Source organism: Cavenderia fasciculata (genome assembly GCF_000203815.1).
Source record: "Cavenderia fasciculata unplaced genomic scaffold Scf_Dfasci-G-b-285a01.f1-5, whole genome shotgun sequence".
NCBI classification, from domain to species: Eukaryota; Evosea; class Eumycetozoa; order Acytosteliales; family Cavenderiaceae; genus Cavenderia; species Cavenderia fasciculata.
In genome coordinates, this window is record NW_004457708.1 from 502,709 (window position 1) to 518,881 (window position 16,173).

At 32.2% G+C, this 16,173-nt stretch overlaps 11 protein-coding genes across 11 annotated transcripts; 6 read left to right on the forward strand and 5 right to left on the reverse strand.

Moving 5' to 3' along the window:
* Nucleotides 1-88: 88 nt before the first annotated feature.
* Nucleotides 89-988, reverse strand: DFA_03887 (uncharacterized protein; the record flags this gene model as incomplete). Its single annotated transcript, XM_004366240.1, has 1 exon — nt 89-988. The coding sequence occupies one exon, from the start codon at nt 986-988 to the stop codon at nt 89-91; it is 900 nt and encodes a 299-aa protein (XP_004366297.1).
* An 871-nt stretch (nt 989-1,859) lies between these two features.
* DFA_03888 (UPF0559 protein) lies at nt 1,860-3,042 on the forward strand (the record flags this gene model as incomplete). Its single annotated transcript, XM_004366241.1, has 4 exons — nt 1,860-1,887; nt 2,141-2,207; nt 2,291-2,618; nt 2,737-3,042. 4 exons carry the CDS (start codon nt 1,860-1,862, stop codon nt 3,040-3,042), a joined length of 729 nt encoding a protein of 242 aa, XP_004366298.1.
* Nucleotides 3,043-3,428: 386 nt separating this feature from the next.
* Nucleotides 3,429-4,997, reverse strand: DFA_03889 (uncharacterized protein; the record flags this gene model as incomplete). The annotated part of the gene is made up of 1 exon (XM_004366242.1): nt 3,429-4,997. One exon carries the CDS (start codon nt 4,995-4,997, stop codon nt 3,429-3,431), a length of 1,569 nt encoding a protein of 522 aa, XP_004366299.1.
* A 444-nt stretch (nt 4,998-5,441) lies between these two features.
* DFA_03890 (calcium-binding protein) lies at nt 5,442-5,944 on the forward strand (the record flags this gene model as incomplete). Its single annotated transcript, XM_004366243.1, has 2 exons — nt 5,442-5,444; nt 5,528-5,944. The coding sequence occupies 2 exons, from the start codon at nt 5,442-5,444 to the stop codon at nt 5,942-5,944; spliced, it is 420 nt and encodes a 139-aa protein (XP_004366300.1).
* A 613-nt stretch (nt 5,945-6,557) lies between these two features.
* DFA_03891 (Ran GTPase binding protein) lies at nt 6,558-7,234 on the forward strand (the record flags this gene model as incomplete). The annotated part of the gene is made up of 2 exons (XM_004366244.1): nt 6,558-6,941; nt 7,013-7,234. The coding sequence occupies 2 exons, from the start codon at nt 6,558-6,560 to the stop codon at nt 7,232-7,234; spliced, it is 606 nt and encodes a 201-aa protein (XP_004366301.1).
* A 77-nt stretch (nt 7,235-7,311) lies between these two features.
* On the reverse strand, nt 7,312-8,833 carry DFA_03892 (uncharacterized protein; the record flags this gene model as incomplete). The annotated part of the gene is made up of 2 exons (XM_004366245.1): nt 7,312-8,054; nt 8,125-8,833. 2 exons carry the CDS (start codon nt 8,831-8,833, stop codon nt 7,312-7,314), a joined length of 1,452 nt encoding a protein of 483 aa, XP_004366302.1.
* Nucleotides 8,834-9,347: 514 nt separating this feature from the next.
* On the forward strand, nt 9,348-9,863 carry rpl17 (S60 ribosomal protein L17; the record flags this gene model as incomplete). The annotated part of the gene is made up of 1 exon (XM_004366246.1): nt 9,348-9,863. The coding sequence occupies one exon, from the start codon at nt 9,348-9,350 to the stop codon at nt 9,861-9,863; it is 516 nt and encodes a 171-aa protein (XP_004366303.1).
* Nucleotides 9,864-10,319: 456 nt separating this feature from the next.
* DFA_03894 (uncharacterized protein) lies at nt 10,320-10,792 on the forward strand (the record flags this gene model as incomplete). Its single annotated transcript, XM_004366247.1, has 2 exons — nt 10,320-10,647; nt 10,725-10,792. 2 exons carry the CDS (start codon nt 10,320-10,322, stop codon nt 10,790-10,792), a joined length of 396 nt encoding a protein of 131 aa, XP_004366304.1.
* A 290-nt stretch (nt 10,793-11,082) lies between these two features.
* On the forward strand, nt 11,083-12,266 carry DFA_03895 (uncharacterized protein; the record flags this gene model as incomplete). Its single annotated transcript, XM_004366248.1, has 4 exons — nt 11,083-11,110; nt 11,163-11,286; nt 11,613-12,007; nt 12,250-12,266. The coding sequence occupies 4 exons, from the start codon at nt 11,083-11,085 to the stop codon at nt 12,264-12,266; spliced, it is 564 nt and encodes a 187-aa protein (XP_004366305.1).
* Nucleotides 12,267-12,438: 172 nt separating this feature from the next.
* On the reverse strand, nt 12,439-14,679 carry gxcR (pleckstrin domain-containing protein; the record flags this gene model as incomplete). The annotated part of the gene is made up of 5 exons (XM_004366249.1): nt 12,439-12,896; nt 12,997-13,131; nt 13,210-13,426; nt 13,499-14,466; nt 14,592-14,679. The coding sequence occupies 5 exons, from the start codon at nt 14,677-14,679 to the stop codon at nt 12,439-12,441; spliced, it is 1,866 nt and encodes a 621-aa protein (XP_004366306.1).
* Nucleotides 14,680-15,093: 414 nt separating this feature from the next.
* DFA_03897 (uncharacterized protein) lies at nt 15,094-16,168 on the reverse strand (the record flags this gene model as incomplete). The annotated part of the gene is made up of 4 exons (XM_004366250.1): nt 15,094-15,324; nt 15,669-15,717; nt 15,996-16,099; nt 16,145-16,168. The coding sequence occupies 4 exons, from the start codon at nt 16,166-16,168 to the stop codon at nt 15,094-15,096; spliced, it is 408 nt and encodes a 135-aa protein (XP_004366307.1).
* Nucleotides 16,169-16,173: the final 5 nt, after the last annotated feature.

Genomic DNA, 16,173 nt, shown 5'->3' on the forward strand with positions numbered 1-16,173 from the left:
GATTGTTGTTTTTTTAATATAATATTACAATCTTCCGTATTTTGATTTTGAAATGTATTCAACTCGTTTCTCTTTCTCTTTGATAGCTTTAATTAGCTTTACCTTTGGTAGCGAAAAACTTTTGAGCATAACCGGCCATACCAGCACCTAGGAAATCGGCAATCCAGTACATCCAATGAGCGTTCCAAACGTTTCCAACCAAAGCAGTACCAAATACTCTTGCAGGGTTGAAAGCACCACCAGAGACGGAACCACCCATAAAACACAAGAAACCAAGAGTGAAACCAATAGCAATGGGAGCAAAACCAGCCTTGGTGGCACCAGAAGTGGTGTAGATGGTCAAGTTGTTGCCTTGAGTCTTGCTACCACGAACAACCTTGACATTGTCATCGACAGTATCAAAAGCGACGGCAAAAATGACATAGACCAAAATAAAAGTGAGGATGAGTTCGGTGAGGAAGGCATTGGCAATGTTGGCGTCGTTGGCTGGCTTGATGGCGACGGCAGCAGCAGCTGTCTTGCCGTTGAAATCGTCACCTGGGAAGGTGGCGAGGAGAATGAGGGCGGCGAGGACGGCGCCGACAAGTTGGGCACCAATGTACATGAGACCCTTGGTGATAGAGGTCTTACGAGTGACACATGTGGCAAATGTGACGGCGGGGTTGAAATGAGCACCAGAGATATCGGCAAACGAGTAGATGAGAGCGACAGCTGCAAACCCTGTCGAAATCGCACCAATAGTAGGATTGTCGACAGTCTTGAGACGAACAAAGTTGGCTGCAGTAGCACACAACACGTATACAAAGAGGAAGGTGCAAAGCAACTCTCCCAAAACGGCACGAATCAAAATCCAACGTCTCTTTTGTTGTTCTGCAATGGGATCCAATACTGCATCGTCTTTGTTCTCTCCATCCAATACTGAAATAGAGGCGTCTTCCATTTCATAATCTCCTCCTGCTCCTGTTGTACTATTTTCTAATGTTGCCATTGTTCTAATACTATTAATTTATGTTGTATGAATCAAATATTTGAATCAATAAAGTAAATAGGTTGTTTTGTTTGAAAGATAAGAAGAAGATGAAGAAGAAGATATAAAGAAGAGGGGGGTTTGATCGAAATTGAAAATTCAACCAAAAAAGTGTAATAAAATAAATAATAAATAAAAGGAATAGATATCTAAAACTCTCTGAATGAATATATGAGTGTCTATAAAAAGATGCACACATGTAATGGTGAGGGAGGTGAGGGATGGTGGACGTTGGTGAAAAAAAAAAAATTAAAAAAAAAAATCTGAGAGGCTTTGAAAGAAAGAGGTACTTGACGATCGAGCTACCATCAAAAACAACTCTGTTCTCTATCTCTTCTTCCTCTTCTTCTTCTTTCTCTTTAGAGTTATTGTACAATTTTTGTTACTTACACTAATAAATAAAACTACTAATACATAACATAATATATAAATTAAACTTTCTTTTCAAAAAAGATCCCCAAAGAGAGAGATCAAAAAATTCAAGAAAAATTGAAAAAAAAAAATAATAAAATCGGCTATACTGTAAGACCTTGGAAGATAAATGTAATAATTAACATTGTGTTTGAATTTGTATTCCTTTGAAAAAGGGGGCAGATGCGCATCAACTTGACATGAGTACTTGGTTTCAACTGGATGGGCAAAAGAGTTGGTTGAATACTGGACCTGTCCATCTGGAACACCAATATCAACTTTAACTTCCTTAAACATTGAAGAGAGTTGGAGGAGATTAAAGTTGATATTGGTGTTCTATATGGATTCCAAAAAAATGGAGCACTAGAACTGTTTAAAAGTAGATTTTCAAAAAAAAACACAAAGTAATCATTATTGTACAATGGAATGGAGAGATATAACAATACAAGGTTAATCGATTGGATACTTACAATTTGCTTATCCATTTTGATGCTCGATTTAATATTTCTCTCTGATCAGAGATTCTTGTATTTGAGGTTTACTAAATAATATAAAATAAGAGAATTTCAAAACACATCAAATACAAAAAACAAAAAATTGATCTTTAAATTAAATTAATATTTCGTTCATTAAAAGAGTTTACAAATATTTGCACTATTAATAATAATCAATAATTTCAATCAAGTTATTATTTACTTTAAGATTTGGAGAGAATGATTAGTAAAGAAGATTGGGAAAATAAACTAGATGAAGTACAAGTATCTAAAAAGTTGGTATAAAAGAATAAAGAGTAGTAAACTGTCCATCTCTCTCTCTCTAACATGTGTTTGACATTACCCAATATTGTTGTAGTGACTTGAATAACCTTGTAATGAACTATTTAATCATTCAAGGATACAAAGAAGCAGCAGAGATGTTTCAAAATGAATCTGGTACCAAAGCAACTGTGGATTTGATATCGATTGTTGATCGTATGGCAATCAGATCGGCAATACAAAGAGGTGACATTGAACAAGGTATAGAGATTGTCAATGACTTGAACCCAGAGATACTCGACACCAATCCTCAACTATACTTTCATCTTCAACAACAAAAACTAATCGAATTGATTAAAAAGGGTATGATCTCTGAAGCTCTAACATTTGCACAGGAAGAATTGGCTCCACAATGTGAAGAAAATGTAAGAATAGGGAAGAAGAAGAAAGATAAAAAATGTAACTGTCTCTAACTAATTGTAATTTTAAATTGGATTGATTGATTGGATTGGATTGAATGCTACTCTCTCTTTCATTGTGTAGCATAAATTTTTAGAAGAATTGGAAAAGACTATATCTTTGTTGGCATTTGATGATATTGCCAAATCACCATTATCATCATTGGTTGAAGCATCACAAAGACAAAAGACAGCGAGTGAATTGAATGCGGCCATTCTTGTTAGTCAGAGTCATGACAAAGATCCCAAATTACCAACCATACTCAAACTATTACAATGGGCTCAAAATAATCTAGATGATAAACTGACCTTTCCAAGACTCAATATTAATAATAACGCTGAACTTTCTACGATTGATAATAATTCAGATTCTGATTCAATGATTGAATAAAAAAGAAGAAAAAGAAAAGAAGAAGAAGAAAAAAAGAGATAGACAAAGAGAGAGAGGAAATAATTGCACAAACAAAATGATAATAATAATATTTGTAAATAATTATTAAAAAAAACAACAACAAAACAATATCGATATGATATTAGAAATTAAATATTTCATTGTAAATAAATAAATAAATATAGGAATTAAAAATGAAAAGATAAATAAATAAAATGTTTATTTGGAACGGTTTGGAAAAGAAAGGAATTAATTCAATCAAATGAGTGATTGAAAATGATACTATTATTACTGTTTGTTGTTAATTATTAATTATTATTGATTGATTGATTGATTGATTGATTGATTGATGATGTTACTATACAGAGATTATTTGATTTTTTGGATTAATTAATGATAGTTGGAGTAAATGTTGAAAATGGTGAATTGGGGGTAGTACTATTACTACCACCCAATGTAATGGATGACATTTGTTTGATGAATGGTCTTGGAGTAACCTTTGGTGTAAGTGGTTTGGTCATTCCTCCACTACCCTTTAGACCACCTGTATTATTGATAACATTTGGATTATTTTCATCATGAATATCAATATGTTTTGGATTGGTTGACATTCTTCTACTATTGACTGGTGATGATCTGGCAGAAGTGGTTGGTGTTCTCTTTGGTGATGTTGATACATTTCCACCTGCACCACCACTGGGCAGTGAGATATCTTGCAAGACTGATAATCTCTTATTGTTTGGAGAGTTACTGAGCACTGGCGATGAACGGAATGCCTCACTATTTTTGAGTTGTTGAAGTAACATCATATTGGCTGGCTTCTTTGTCGATGGTGACGAACCAGACATGATGGCACTAGATGAAACCAATCCAACAAGTTGATTCTTTTTAATTGGTGTTGTAAATGCATTCTCTGATGATTTCGAAATACTATTATTATTATTCTTTGTTGGTGTCATTGTTGTTGGAATTACAAATGTCGTAGTTGTTGTTGTTGGTGTATTGGTTAAAATAATTGGTGTTGTTGAAATAACCTCCTTTTCCTCTTCTTGAATCTTCTTTGGAGTTGATTCAATTGTATTATTAATATTATTATTGTTGTTGTTGTTGATAGTTTCATTGGCAGCCATTGAAAATGCATTTAATAAATTTGAAGCTGGTAAATGCAAGTCTTCTTCAAAAGAAAGGAGTTCCTGGTCTGCAGCGATAACGACAGGGGTCTTGTTGACTTGAATTCTGACTGGGAGTGGAGTACGATGTATTTGAGCTGGTGATCTTGGGTCAATAGTAACAATGGTACGTTCTTGAACTTGAGAGTGCATTCTAAATGGACTTCTTTTACGATGTCTCATTGGAGAACGTGGATCGAATAATTCAACCTTTGAAAATGTTTGTTGTGTTGGCGTGGTGGTAGATGGTCTCAATGGAGTTCGATTAATTGACATGTTAGGTGATCTTGGATCCAATACCATAGTACTATTGTCATTATTACCAAACAATCTAAATGGTATAGGAGATCTTGATATATTTATAGATGGAGATCTTGGATCATTACTAATATTATTGTTATTATTTGGACGCATTGGAGTTCTAGAGATTGATGGTGATCTTGGATCCAATTGAAGAGTAACATTATCCAATTCTATTTGGTGTTGTTGTTGTTGACGATGAGATCTAAGTGGAGTACGAGGTACTTGACGAGCAGGCGATCTAGGATCGATGAGCATCATTCTCTGCTTCTCTAGGTGTTGTTTGTGTAGTATGTTTTTGAGTGTTGGACTTCTAGCAATGTTGTCAGAAGGTGACCGTGGGTCAGCTAATCTGTAACGTTCATTCTCTGCCTGTTGTTCTTCCAACTCTTCTAGCTGTCTCTGTCTTTGTTGTTCACGCTTCAACTCTTCCTTTTTCAATTGACGGCTGTGATGATATTTAAATAGTAATGACCATATAGACATGATTATAAATTATATATATAAATTATACAAATAAATAAATAAAAAGAGATAATAATAATAAGAATAATAAACAAAAATGTAATATAAGAGGGAGGGGGTAAAAATTTTTTTCCGTTAAAGCGCGCCCCGAATTCAATTTTTCAAATTGATGAACTTCGATGACTAGATCGTTCACTAATATATTATTTTCTAATACCTTTCATCTCCAACTTTATATATTTATTATTTTTTAGGGGGGGGGGGGGGGGGGTGTGTATTACAAAGCTATAAGATAAGATACAAGTAGTACTACTATCTTTATTTATTTGTTTCAAAGAAAGACAGAACCCAAATGAACAAAAAAATTTGAAAACAAAAATCAGAAGCTCTGTCCATCATCAAAACTTATTTAAAAGGAAGTAATATATCACTGCATTATTATTATTATTATATATTATACAAGAAATGGTATTTTAAAAAAGAATAGAGATAGTAGAGATAGTAGAGATAGTAGAGAGATGTGACTTCTAACAATTTAGTTGATATTATAGGATCAATTGACAGAAGACCAAAGAAGTGAATTCAATACATGTTTTCAACAATTTGATAAAGACAATGATGGTAGATTAGGTCCAAAAGAAGCTGTTATGGCACTTAAAGCATTGGGTGTAAATGTACCAGAAAGTGAGGTTGGTGCAGGTGTTGATGTCAATGGCTTCTTGGGTGTTGTCGTTAGAAAGCTTCAAATCACTGACCCAGAGGATGAGTTGAAGCGTGCTTTCAACTGCTTTGACACTGAAGGCAATGGTCACATTTCTTGTGCTCATTTGAAACAAATTCTTATGCAACTTGGTGATGTATTGAATCATCAAGAAGCTGATGATCTCATCAGAGAAATAGATACCGATCACGATGGTTACGTCACCTCTAATGATGCAACTAAACTTATCCTTTCTAAATTGGCTTAAACAACAAATAACAACAATAACAACAACAAACAACGTAATCACCTTTTACACAAAGTACTAGCTAGAAACATATTTATTATCAATTTAGATATAGTGTAACAAAATATATTATAATCAAACAAAAACACTATATTGCGACAAACAAAACATACAAACAAATAATAACTAATAACTAATAACTAATAATAATAATAATAATAATAATAATAATAATAATAATAATATGTAATAGTGAGTGTCTAAGACTATTTATTTAATCATTTGTACTTTTACTTGTAACCTCATCCAAATAAACCAAACCAAACCAAACATTCTAATTTGATATAGTAGTATTATTCCTCAACTATTCAATGATTATTCAAGTCTCTTGTCATTTACTTTTCACCAATGATATTGTCAACTTCTGCCTGAACGGGGTCAAAGATGACTGAATGAGAATGTTCATATCGACATTGTGGAAATTTCAATTTATTGAGGGATTCATTTTAGTTTGAGCTTCATTCGGTTTTTTCAAGAACTATTTAATCACTGTACAATTGAGTCGATTCTAATATATCATTCATTTAAATATTACATTATTTCAATAAGCAACAACAATAGATATCTATTAATCATGGACACTAAAATTCAACAACAAGAAAAGAAAGGATTATATGGAGGAGCAATGGAGATTGAAATACCAACTAGATTCATAGATGTATCACAGTTTAGACAAGTACCCGATCACCAAGAAGTCTTTGTCGATGAAACATCGGATCAAAGTGTCATTATAGAACTATTAGAAAGACAGAGTCACATCGAGGACAACAAGAGTGCATCATTCCACTTTGACACAATCTCTGATGAATCTGATATCCCTGCAGACGGTCGAATCGTATTCAATCATCGTCCAATAGATAGTGCAGAGATGCCTCACTTTACCAATGAAACACCAAAGTTTCTATTATTTGGTCAACAAAAGGTTGCAAAGTTTAATGAAACTGGTTCCGAAAATATTGTAAGAGACATATATTGTAGTCAATCTACTACATAGATGATAATATTTATTTATTTTATTTTATTATTTAGGTAAATGTATATATGGCAATTGTTAGATTGTCAAAATCACAAACCGATGTATTGATTACATTATATCATCCTATCCTCCTCTGTGAATCCAGTAGTAGTGCCAAAACAGTTGGATCAACCAAACCAGATACCTTGTACAGCCAACCAATCGTAGAACAAACTTTTATTAAAATATTACAAAGTTTTAATATTAAAGATTATTCTTTATTTGTTCATCAATAATCATAATAATATAAATAATAATAATAATAAATAACTAATAAATAATAATAATAACAAAGTAATAATATATATATATTTTATATTTCATCATCTCCGAAACTAAATTCAAAAGATGGAGATCCTACTACACCAACTAAAGGTGGAATGGTATCATTATTATCATCTTTATTATCATTTCCAATGTTTCCATTATCATGAACTTGAAGAACTGGATCAGGTTGAGTTGATTGATCTTCTTCATCTTGATTATCAACTTGATTATTAACTTGATCTTGTGATGGTAATGATGATATTTGTATAGTTGATTGAGAAGCAAGTGTTGATTGAAGATTTTGAGTTGCCGTCTTTTCTCTTTCTTGTTTTTCTCTTTTTTGTTCCAATCTTTTTTTATGATCTTCAAGAGGTATGATATGTTTGACACGAGTCCTTTCTCTACAAACTGGACATTCCAACTTTAATGATAACCACTTTGTCCAACATTCATAGCAACACATATGTTTACATTGTGATACATATGGATTACTAGGACGACACTGACAAATTGGACAATAATCTCTTTCATCATTTTTTGATAAATTTGATGAATTTGATGAACTTGATGAAAGAGATTGTGTCAATTTCATTGTTAAATTAATATTTACATTATTATTGTTATTGTTGATAATGACAGTATCGGATTTTGATAATGGAGATGGTGGTGAAGTTTGTAATGCAGTCCTAGTTGCAGGTTTAAAAGGTGTTACTGGTTTTGTTACTTTCTTTTTTGCCTTGGTAACAGATCCAGTAATTAAATCATAATTAACTTTTGTCTTTTTTGTCTCTGTTTTAAAATCAATCTTTTGGTTAGGTTTGGGATTGATCAATTGATTCCTTTGAATATTCTGACATACTTTGTTGTACAACAGGTGAACTTGGAATTTGATCATTAAATTCAAAGGAATCACTACGACCATATGTATCTTGATTATTATTATTATTATTATTATTGTTATTATTATTGTTATTACTATCAATATTTGTCGTCGTTGATGTTGTTGATGTTGATCTTTCGGGTGTAGTTCTCTTTAAATATGTTGATGAAGACGGTGAAGGAGTATGACTTGTAGTATATATTTTTGGTGATGTATTTGTCGTTGATGACGTCGATGATGGCGATGATTTTAATATTGTCGTTGTTGTTGTTGTCAGTTTTGTAGGTGTCAGCCTGAATAACTCATCGTCATCATCGTCATCGATACTATCAAAAAAAGATTTGTGCCTGTTATTGTTGTTATTATTATTATTATTGTTGTTATTATTATTCAATACTCTATTTGCTAAAGTTGTATCTGTAGTACTAGTAGTATCTGCTTGAACCTTTTTATCATCAACATCTACACTATAGTCATTGTAGTTACCATTACTATTAGGCTTTGGTATTCTATCTAGAAGAGAATGTGATAATGATGATGACGACGGTGATAGGTGCGTAGTTGTAGTATCATCTGTATTTGTCTTGTCAATATTAGTTGTAGTTGATGTAGTAGAAGATGAAGATGATGCTGTTGCTGCAGCTCCCAAGTTAAAATAAGAGTAAATATGACTAAAAGAGTCACCCATTTGTAATTAATTGTTAAATATATTATATAGTATGCTTCCTTTTTCTTTAATCTCTCTATGTTATCATTGTTATTCTACTAGTCTCTCATATAGGTTATGTGATGTTGATCAAAATAGTACTCTCTTTCACTAAAGTCAAGAGAGAAATGAGTTAAAAAGTAAGAACGAAAAAAACTGCCCGCCAAAAAGGAAAAACATTTTTATTTTTTATTTTTTCAATTTTGACGAGGTCCGCAACGAGTCGCTCAATGTGCATCATACGATTACAAGCAACAGTTTAGCCTCTACAGAGAAAAAGTTGTTGCATTAAGTATGTGTTATTACAGAGTAGAAGAGGCTATCATCAGAACAAGAGAGTGAGACAGAGATACACCTGTCAGAGATGATAGATACTAGATAGATACACCCACCCAACTACACAGATACAGTCAAACTAACCGATCGTTACTCTCTCCTTACGTACATCATCTTTCATCTAATCTTTCGTTCGTCTCATTACTTACTTTCTACAGAAATGACTAAACCATCACACTTTGCCGCCCCACAAAACCCAGAGAAGGTTGCCAAGTCCCGTGGTGATGATCTCCGTGTTCACTTCAAGAACACCCGTGAGACTGCCATGGCCATCAAGGGTATGTTCACCCTCAGAGCCAAGCAATACTTGATCAACGTTCTCCGTCACCGTGATTGTATCCCATTCCGTAGATTCAACTATGGTATCGGTCGTACCCCACAAGCCAAGAACCACGGTACCTCCCAAGGTAGATGGCCAAAGAAGTCCGTTGAGCACGTTCTCTCCCTCCTCGAAAACGCTATTGCCAACGCCACTGTCAAGGGTCTCGACGTTGATCAACTCAAGGTCTCTGCCATCTCTGTCCAAAGAGCCCAAAAGCAAAGAAGAAGAACCTACAGAGCTCACGGTCGTATCAACCCATTCATGTGCAGCCCATCCTCCATCCAAATCCAACTCTCTGAAGTTGAAAAGAAGGTCTCAAAGCCAAAGGAGCAAAAGATCGTCAAGAAGGATTAAGATAATAAATCCTAAATGCAACACATAATATAAATAACTCCCAACAACATAGTAGCGACATATTTAGATTATTTATTTTTTCGACTGGATAGTAGCAGGAACAGCCAGTACATTAGCAGTCTAGATCAGATGATTTATAGATTCTATAGAATAAGAGACATTCGTAAATCATAGTTTAAACACCCACCACCAGTATATATCACATGTCCTTATCCAGATATCTGTTTATTATCTTGGTTCGTAGTGATTTTTTTTTTTTGTTTGTTTGTCTTTCTGCTTCGATCTTGTAAATTATATATACTCATCTTGGGATTCATAAATATATTTATGAATCTTTGATTCCCGCCAAATATTTCTAGTTCGCGAGTGATTCGTTTTCTGTCTTTATCGAAACAAGAGTCAATGTAGTATTTTTCAGGTGTTTAGTTGCCAACAACAAATATATTTATAAAAGAAATGGCAATTGAAGTTGAATGTAATACAGTAGTAGATTTCTTACAACAGCAACGTAAATCAACAAAACCAAATACAAAAGGATTCATATTAAAGAGAGATCCAAACACTCTGCAGATATGTATGGTCGTAGGTCAACACGTATTCAAGATTGAAGAATCTCTATCAAAGATATACTCTGGTATGGTCAATCAAGGAAAATGTACACTGGAATTGAGAATGTCTGGTGGTACAACAGCCAATGTATTAATATCAAACGCAAACGTAGAGAAATTACAATCAGTCGTACAAATTTTAAATTCTATATTAGAAGCTCCTCAAAATTCATTGGGTTTGTATTATTCAAATAGATGAACTATTACTATTGTTTATTAATAATTATTGAATTATTTCCATTTTAAAAAATAGATATTGATTTACAAGAGGAAGAAGAAGAAGAAGAAGAAGAAGAGGGTAAAGGAGGAGGAGATGATTAATTAAATTAAATTAATTAATTTACTTGTATATAATAAATAATAAATAAATCATATTACACTTTTTTTAAATAATTCTATAGGTTGTTTGGTTTGTTGTAATATTAATTATACAAAAATGATGGGCAATAGTAAAAAAAATATTATTGATAAAAAAACAATTTAAAATTTTTTTTATTTGTTCTTCATGATTTAAACTCATTCTTTATTTTTGTTTCAAGTTTATTGTTCTCTTACTTTGTTTGGTTATCTTTACAAATCTTTATTTATATATTTCAATCTAAACACAAGTAATGGATACCGATAGCTGGAAGGATAAAGGTTTGTTCATTCGCATTGTAAACATTCTTTTTTTAACCATTTCAAATTTTAGAGCCAAAGGATTGGAATTTTGTAGATGTCTATTCTTGGCAAGAACAATTCAGGAAAGGTTACAGTTTGAAGGCTGTATTTGATTTTGAATACAATGAAAACCCTTTACCTGATGGAGAGCAACTGTCAGAGTGGACAGAAACCATGTTTAAGGAATACTCTCCCAAATATGGTACCGCCTTATTTAATGATTTAAATAGATTCAAAAAGGACCCCCCTCCTCAACAAATGGTATCTATTAATATCACACAATTACAGCAAAGTATCTAAATTATCTAAAGTATCTAATGTTTCTAACCATCTAATTCTTTAGACAGACGAAGGTTTGTGAAATCTACTTGCCTCCAATAATTATAATTTTCATATTAACCACATTTGTACAGATATTTTAAAGTATCTATGTAGAAAGAAAATGTCCCCAATGATGATTGAAAAGTTAAGACAACTTGAGGGCGGGGTTCTCTCCGCCCGTAGCCTTCTATGGCTCTCCAGCCAACTCGATTCACTCAACATCTAGTTCTGATGGATCAACCAAAACTCCACAATCCAAGTTGCCAAAAACAGACGAAGACTATTCTTTCTATGATTCATTACCTGCACCGACTTGGGACTATATTCCAGAATCATCAAACTTGGATACCACCGTGAAAAGTGTTTTTCGATTCCTTTACTTGAGGAAAAAAATTTATTCACATGTAAATCTTATCATACAAAGCGAACTTGAACAGATAATTCAATATGTTCACCAATATTCAAATGCAGTAACAACTCAGAGCTCAAATGATATAAAGGAAAATATATCGGCTTCACTTTTAAATTTACCAGGGGCCTGTCTCCCATTAGGATGTATTCACTGTGAGTGAATCAATTTTGGAGTAAAACAACAAGATAACTCCATCACAAATTGTAGATTTTGTGGCCACTCAATATTTAGTCATAAACATTTATCTGTGGAAGATTAATAGACACTACATACAATTTTTTTGTTGCAAACATTTCCAATATAATATGATCAATCAAGCCTTTTAATTATTTTTAATATTTAATTATTCCCACCAATCTAAAACCAAAATATTAAATATTAATAGATATTACTTGTATTTAATAAATAATAAATAATATTACACTTTTTTTTTTTAATTTATTTAGTTTGTTATTTTTGGTTGTTATAAGGGTAATAAATATATTGTTTTAAATAATAATAGCATAATTATACAAAATGATCGATGGGTAATAGTATTAATAATAATAAAAGTATTATCTATCTACTTTTACTATTAATCATCATCATCAGAATCTAAATGTTGTTTTAATGGACCACTCATCATTATTAGAGGTGAGGATCTTGGTGACATTAAAAAGGCAGATGATGCCTTTTCCAAATTTCTGCTTTGGTGGTGTTTGTTGCCGTGTACCCAGTCCTTTTCAATGGGTGATTTACTGCCAATTGGTGGTGACCCTTCGCTGTGATGTTGTTGTTGTTTGGATTTTCCAGAGAGGTTGATTGCTTTGCTTGGTGAACTCTGTGAAGGAGAGGAACGGTGGTGTTGTTGTTGTTGTAATAGTTTTCCATCATTGTTTAAGAGATAGGTATTATTTTTAATAAGAGGTTCATGATGAAAACTCTCGATTGAATGTCCAACATTACTTTCTTGTTCAGGTGTTGTTTTTGGAATTTCAGAAACTGCTTTCCATTTACCATTTTGATGTATAATACTCCATTGATCTCTTTGTTCTAGAGAAATAGAAAAAGAAAATATTAATAACCACTTTGACATATAATTTTTATTTCTTCTTCTTCTTCTTCTTCTTCTTATTATTCTTCTTTTACATACGTCTTAATAATGGATTTGATTCAATTAGATTTAAAATGGTTGTTTGTATATCTAATAACCATTGAGCTCTTGCTTTTGCACTTTCACAAATGAATTGGTGACTTTTAATAGGACTAATTAAATAAAATGATAAATCTAAAAGTGGACAAAGTATGGTTAGTATTGAGGATGATAATAAACAAATAAATAATTAATTTGTCGTTTTGTATTTACCATCTTCAGAATCAAAGATAATGGAAGCAGTAACCAATGGAATGATTTTATCTACTTTGTTAATAGAAGCAGCTTGAATTGGTTTTGGGAGAGGTGTAATGGTTATAAATAGATCATTGCACAGATACACCAATCTACTTTGGATCTTTTGATCTCTCATTGATTTCTTTTGTAATTTTCCTTCTTTAATTAATTTTCGATGTGGTTCAACTATATTCTAAAAAAATAAATCAAATATATATAGATATGAGTCAACTATACTTGTATCTATTTTTTTTTTTTAACTTACTTGATTTGATAAAGCACCAAAACCAAGTTTTGAATGTAGATCAAAAACAGATTGTAATTGAATTAATTTCCTTCTATTAATATCTTCGTGAATACCATCGTTTACAACTTGTACTACGGATTTTAATATATTGGATGCAGTTGAACATCGTTTCCAATCGGGATGATGTGGTGGTGTCACTTTGTAGAGTGCTTCGAGTAAGAGGATGTATCGTGGCATTCTCTGAATCGGTGCAATCAACAGTGATGCCAAATCGAGTGATCGACAACGTGGATCTTTTTCACGTTGTTTGAGCCAGTTGGAGACATGTGTGTTGGATTGTTTGAGATTCTTGAGTGTCTCGATCGATGTTGGATAGTTTTCAGAGAATGATTTGTATACTTTAAAGAATGGAGCCATATCTATAAAGATATCACCAATATTCTCACTAGACTCTTTGTATCGTGTTTCAATTCGATCAAACAACATACTCGAAAGATTATAAATACTTTCAATATGTGAAAATATTGCATGTATCTGATTCTCTGTTATACCCCAATTAATATTATTATTATTACTACTACCACTACCATTATTATTATTATTGTTTCCTCCACCTATACTATTATCTTTGTCTTTAAGATGTAGTGGATTTAAACTACTATTATTCGCTCCATTATTATTATTATTATTGTAATTATTATTGATGAATCCACTGTTACTGTTTGATCCGTTGCCGCCGCTACTTCCAATACTATTTTCATTGTTGTTGGAGTTGGATAATGACAGTGATGATAAAGATGACGCAGAGGAAGAGGAATAATCCTTTTCTTTTGAAGCTTCTTTATCTTTTGATGAACCTTCCTTTGTCAATAACATCATTGGTTTTAGGAATATTTCAATGATTGATAGTAGTTGATCTTTGTAGAACCTCTCGGTCGTATAAATCTCTTTGAATACTTCTTTTCTTTGTAATTCATTACTCTTTCCTGTTTGTGTTTGTATATATTGCGACAAGAAGGAAGGAATGTGGTGTTAGAATATTATAAGAGAGAGAGATATAAATAGCAAGCCAGCTGCTCTTCTTCTCCTTCATCTAGTATTAGCTACATACGAATATTCTGAAATGATCTTCTTTGTAGATATGATTTCACCATTGACCCTAAAAGAGCATAGTCGGAATCATTCTTGAAGCAGTCCATCTTCAATTGAATCGGTGTGTACTTGTACTCTTTTACTACTTTGACGCGACTACTACTTTTATTTGTTAATACACTTTATTAATTCTACTACTGATGTTTGTTACTGGTGTCCGGACGTCGACAATTGTGTGTGTGTGTGTGTTTAAATGAAGTGGCGTGGGGTGGATAGATGTTTGGTGGGTTGGGTTTGCTCAAGAAAGACGCCCCTTTGTAACAAAAAGGTAAACTTTCACAGAATGTATTCGAATCGAAATTGAAGACTTCACCTTTTTGAAAAAAAAAAAAAAAAAACAATAAAAGATAGATGATGGATACTAGTAATAATGGATCCGAATATAATATTAATATGGTTGACTGGTATTTTTTATTAAAGAGGATTGGATCGATGACCATTAATTTCAATCTTTAAAAGATTTATTTTGAAATTCTTCTTCTTTTAGGCTGTTGTTCTATTTCTTTTAAAAGGAAGTAGAAAGAGTAGTTTGGATTATAGTCTTTTCTTCCAGCTTTGAATCTTCCCTTCACATGAACGTTGGGTCCGCCCTCACCTTTTAAAATACTTCTGACCTTATTGATTTGATTATTATTGTTTAACTGGAACACAAATTCGGGTTCGGATGGATTGGTAGTAAAGGAAAAGTATGCCTAAAAAGACAAAAAGAAAAAGAAAGAGATGGGAGGCTTATTGAACATGAATGAATTGGAAAAAAAAACAATAGAAAGGATAATTTTATAAATACTTGTGCATGGATAAATGTAACTGTGCCTAGCAATACTACAATAATTTCTAAAATACATATTTGTTTCATTTGTATGTTTGTTGTTAATTAAAAATAATAATAATGATATGTTTGAGAATACTAATAATAATAATATTTATTGATCAAATTTGTAAACTTGGTTATTTATTTAATGGTATGAGGATGGGGTTATTTATACCCCATGGCAACAGTTTATTGTATCATTAGGGATGCGTGCACAACACTTACTATGAACATGTAAATATATATGACGCAAGTTGATAATACGTTATCGGTTCTATAGAAATAGTTAACATTTTGTTGCATCATAGAAATGTGCTCACCATAACACCTGGGATAACACCCACATTGTTTTTTAAAAAAATTGTTACAATCATAATTGGCAACGATTCCAATAAGAAAAATATCCCCCTCTCCCTCCCAAGTGTGGCTTCTCAAATAGAATAATAGGATAGATAATCTCCCTCAAAAAAGAAATGGTTCTAACCAAACCAATCAATAATTGATAAAATAGGTATTTGTTTATTTTTTAGGATTGTTTTTTTTCAATATTACCTACCACTTTGTAAATTTAAATACATAATAGAGAAAAATACGGATATAGATAGTCTGTCAATACATATATTAGTTTTAATTCTTCCGAAAAGATCGTATCTTTTCTAAAAAATTTATTTTATATATTTTATAGATTAAAATTTAAATACAGTTTTATTTTTTAAAGGTACCATTGTTG